The 3,585-nt window shown below is 35.3% G+C and overlaps 1 protein-coding gene across 1 annotated transcript; it reads left to right on the plus strand.

Annotated features, from left to right (window-relative positions):
- The first annotated feature begins 495 nt into the window (after positions 1-495).
- LOC149556370 (uncharacterized) lies at positions 496-1,572 on the plus strand. The gene has a single exon (XM_089830659.1). The coding sequence runs from the start codon at positions 877-879 to the stop codon at positions 1,192-1,194; it is 318 nt and encodes a 105-aa protein (XP_089686785.1). The 5' UTR covers positions 496-876; the 3' UTR covers positions 1,195-1,572.
- Positions 1,573-3,585: the final 2,013 nt, after the last annotated feature.

The raw sequence follows: 3,585 nt of genomic DNA on the forward strand, positions 1-3,585 counted from the left end.
AACCTTATTTACATCTCAGATTCTCTTGTCTCCTAAGTATTATCATTCAAATTTAACTCATTCAACCGCATTTCTAATTCCCAAGAAGATCATTTCCTCCCTATAATTAATCTATATCCTCGGTCCTAAACCCTACCTAAAATGAAAACAATTGCATTGAGCATTCAAACCTTCTCCAATTTAAAAACTACACAAACTTACTATACTCAACCATCATCCCATTCAATAGTCAAACAATTCAATATTCAACCTTATTTACATCCCAAATTCTCTTGTCTCCTTATTATCATTCAATTTTAACTCATTCAACAACATATCTAGATCCCAAGAGGGTCATTTCCTCCCTTGTAGGATGCTTCAAATGAATCATCCACATATCACCCATGATGGAGCGTTGACAATGATTTAAAGTTACTCTCACGGATGCTTCCCCACTTCTCACAAGGACCCACATACCTAATCCACTAATATAAAACGCATGTTTGCTTACATCAAACCGCCATTAAAATAACCCAGTCAGATACGTGATGTTTGGATCTCCTAACAGATGATATCAGCAAGGGGAGCGGTCTACTTACAAGTCACTGCAAAGAAAACCAGCTGGGCAAGCCAGGCCGGCTGTTTTTTCCTCCTCACCATTCATCTTTATCCACACCTGCCACCACCATTACCCTTAAAACCCACCCCTCACCCCCGAAATCTTTACACTCAATCTCACGGAATAAAGATTCAATCTTTCCATTATTACCCCACCCAAGAGCACCATCATTTAAGATTTGGGAATCTCAAGGAAAAACCCAAGAGAAATTCCTCAGTAGTTCTTCTTCTCAAGAAAAACCCAAGAGAAATTCACTAGTAGTTGTTATTCTCAAGAGAATGGAAGGGCTAATACCGTATGTTTACAGGGCAATTGTTCAGTACCGGAGCAACGCCGGACAGAGGATCTACGGTGCTCTGGCGGCTTCTTCTCCGGGAGATTCCGGCAGATTTTCATGGGACTCTGCATATATCAGACTTCCCGGCGACTCTGGAAGGTTTACACCTGATTTTAGCACCATTTACCGGCGTCCTCAATCCCCACCATCTTCAAATCACAGTACAAATGGACCCAATGAGGATTTTCTCGGTACCCATTCCGCCGCTCGTCCACCGCTCGCTCCTGCCGCCGCCGCTCACCATTCTAAGACCAATTGATGGGAAAACATGATTTGGGTGGAGATGAATTGATCGTTTGCTCATATGTGTTGTTTATATCCGTTGTTCTTGTTGGTTCTTTTTTCTTTTCTTTTTTCCACTCTCTGTTTTCTTGTCTTCGTGTGTGAGAAGTTTGAGATGAATTCGGCGCAACAGCCAAAGAATTCAGATATCATATGTGAGAAGTTTGAGATGAATTCGGCGCAACAGCCAAAGAATTCAGATATCATATGTGAGAAGTTTGAGATGAATTCGGCGCAACAGCCAAAGAATTCAGATATCATATGTTTTTAGTTAGTTTTTGAATGCCTGCCGAAGGTTGGTACTCCAGTACTCTGTAACTGTGAATATCTAATAAAATATATCATTGTTGTTGGATTTGGGTGGACAGTCCTCTATTTGTTCTTTAATTTCTTGAAGGAGGATTTGGGCTTTCTTTGAATTTGCCGGGAATGTTTTGTTTAATGAACTTATCATGTATTAAATCAGAGAACATTTGGTTCGTAGCCTGCAGAGAATCAATACCTATGGTCGTCTAGGGATTCTGACAAATCATCATAAATGTATAAATTTAATCTTGGATATGTTATTTTAAGGATCAGATGTCCGGGCGTTTGAAAGCCGGGGATGATGCCGAGTAACTGCCATCTCCGTTTTTAAATTTGCCTGTTACGATGATGGACGCTGTATGGAAAGAAAGATAATCACATAGATACATTACCTACCTCTCAGGAAGATAGATTTAATATGGTGATGTGTAATCTTTCGAAAAGTTTAGTATTGGGATGAGTGAAAATTCTGCTGCTTCATCTTTTTTAGCATCACGTAGATTTAATGAGTGCTAAGTATTCCATTCACTCTCGTTTCGATGGATTTTTGTTCGCCATGCTTCTAAAACATGGGTCAATGAGTTTGACTAAAAAAATTGCAAATTTGAATTATATAGAAAAATCACAATAGACCTATTGTAGAAAATATCTCCTACTTATCAAGATAGATTACGTTATAGTGTATGATATTAGGTGTTTTGAATATCGGTTATATATGGTCCTTATAGTAATACGAGACTATCAAAGATATTGTGTGGGAGGCACCTAATTGCATTACAAATGAGGCTTGCATATTCTACTTCTCATGGGATTTGAACTTGGTGACCTCTCTTTTAAGAGTACAAGTTCTCCATCACATGTTTAACCATACTTTGCAAAGCTCTCTATCCAACGTGAAAGGAGATATTTAATTACAATATATTTGTTCTTGTAAGCTGGTATTATCTAAGTCCAACAAACATCTAGCTATAGTATTAGGAAAGAGATTGTAGAGGAGAAAAATCTATTTAATTTGTTCAAATATAGTTTTTCGTTTGTTTTAAATATATTATCTTAATACTTAAATTGGTCTCATATTTTAAGCAGAATGGCTTTTTAGTTTATTTTAAATATATTATCTTAATACATAAAAATTGTTGTCATGATTTAAGCATAGTTATTATAATATAATATATTTAATCTTAAATTGTATCTCATCAATAAAATAGAAATTATTTAAATCCTTCAAAATATTCCTTTTCTTGAACTTAATAAGTGTGGTATATCTCTTAAATAGAACCCTTAGGATTGATCTCACATTAAAACTATCACATTTTAAGCACAAAGAGGATATAGTATAATATTTTTGATTTAAAATGTCATTATCTTGGTAATAGAAGAGGAATGAATTGAGCTCTTAAGATTTTCTATCTCCTGCATTTAATGGAAGTGTGGTTCTATCCTACGAATAGTTTCACGTGTATCACCGCATCCTATCTTTTCAATCTTCAAATTTTATTGTCTTAAAGCCAACAATCAAAGAGGTTGTGTTTTCTCCATTAAATTTTGTGCTAGAAAAATTCAAATTGTGCAAATAAGTATACTATAGTGAAGGAGAAGACTCAACAATGACCAACTGTTTAGAGGAAATATCAATGCAATACTACCTCAATGGCATCAAGTACTTATATTTGGCTTGCATCATCATTCGTAGATATTGCATAATCAAACATATGGAGAATTCACCCTATTGTCTTGCATATCTATAATCTTTTACACCTCAGCTAATGAGTTTGACCCAAAATCAAGGGATTTTAATACTTTCATCCACTTACATCACATCTTGAAGGTGTTTGAGTGCCACATGTCTATTAAATATACAAATACAAGGATAGTGAAAAGAAAATCCACACATATAATAGGCATAATTGTATGTGCAATATGAAAAAGAAGTAGAAAGATTTAAAAAGTAGCTATCACATCTTGAAGGTGTTTGAGTGCCACATGTCTATTAAATATACAAATAAAAGGATAGTGTAAATAAAATCAACCCATATAATAGCCATAGTTGTATGCACAATAT

This window comes from Cupressus sempervirens, chromosome 5, assembly GCF_028749045.1.
Source record: "Cupressus sempervirens isolate cs-2001-9-10 chromosome 5, ASM2874904v1, whole genome shotgun sequence".
Taxonomy (NCBI): Eukaryota; Viridiplantae; Streptophyta; class Pinopsida; order Cupressales; family Cupressaceae; genus Cupressus; species Cupressus sempervirens.

Coding starts and splice junctions, on each gene's coding strand:
- LOC149556370 (XM_089830659.1), top strand. CDS start 877: ATGGAAGGGCTAATACCGTATGTTTACAGGGCAATTGTTCAGTACCGG.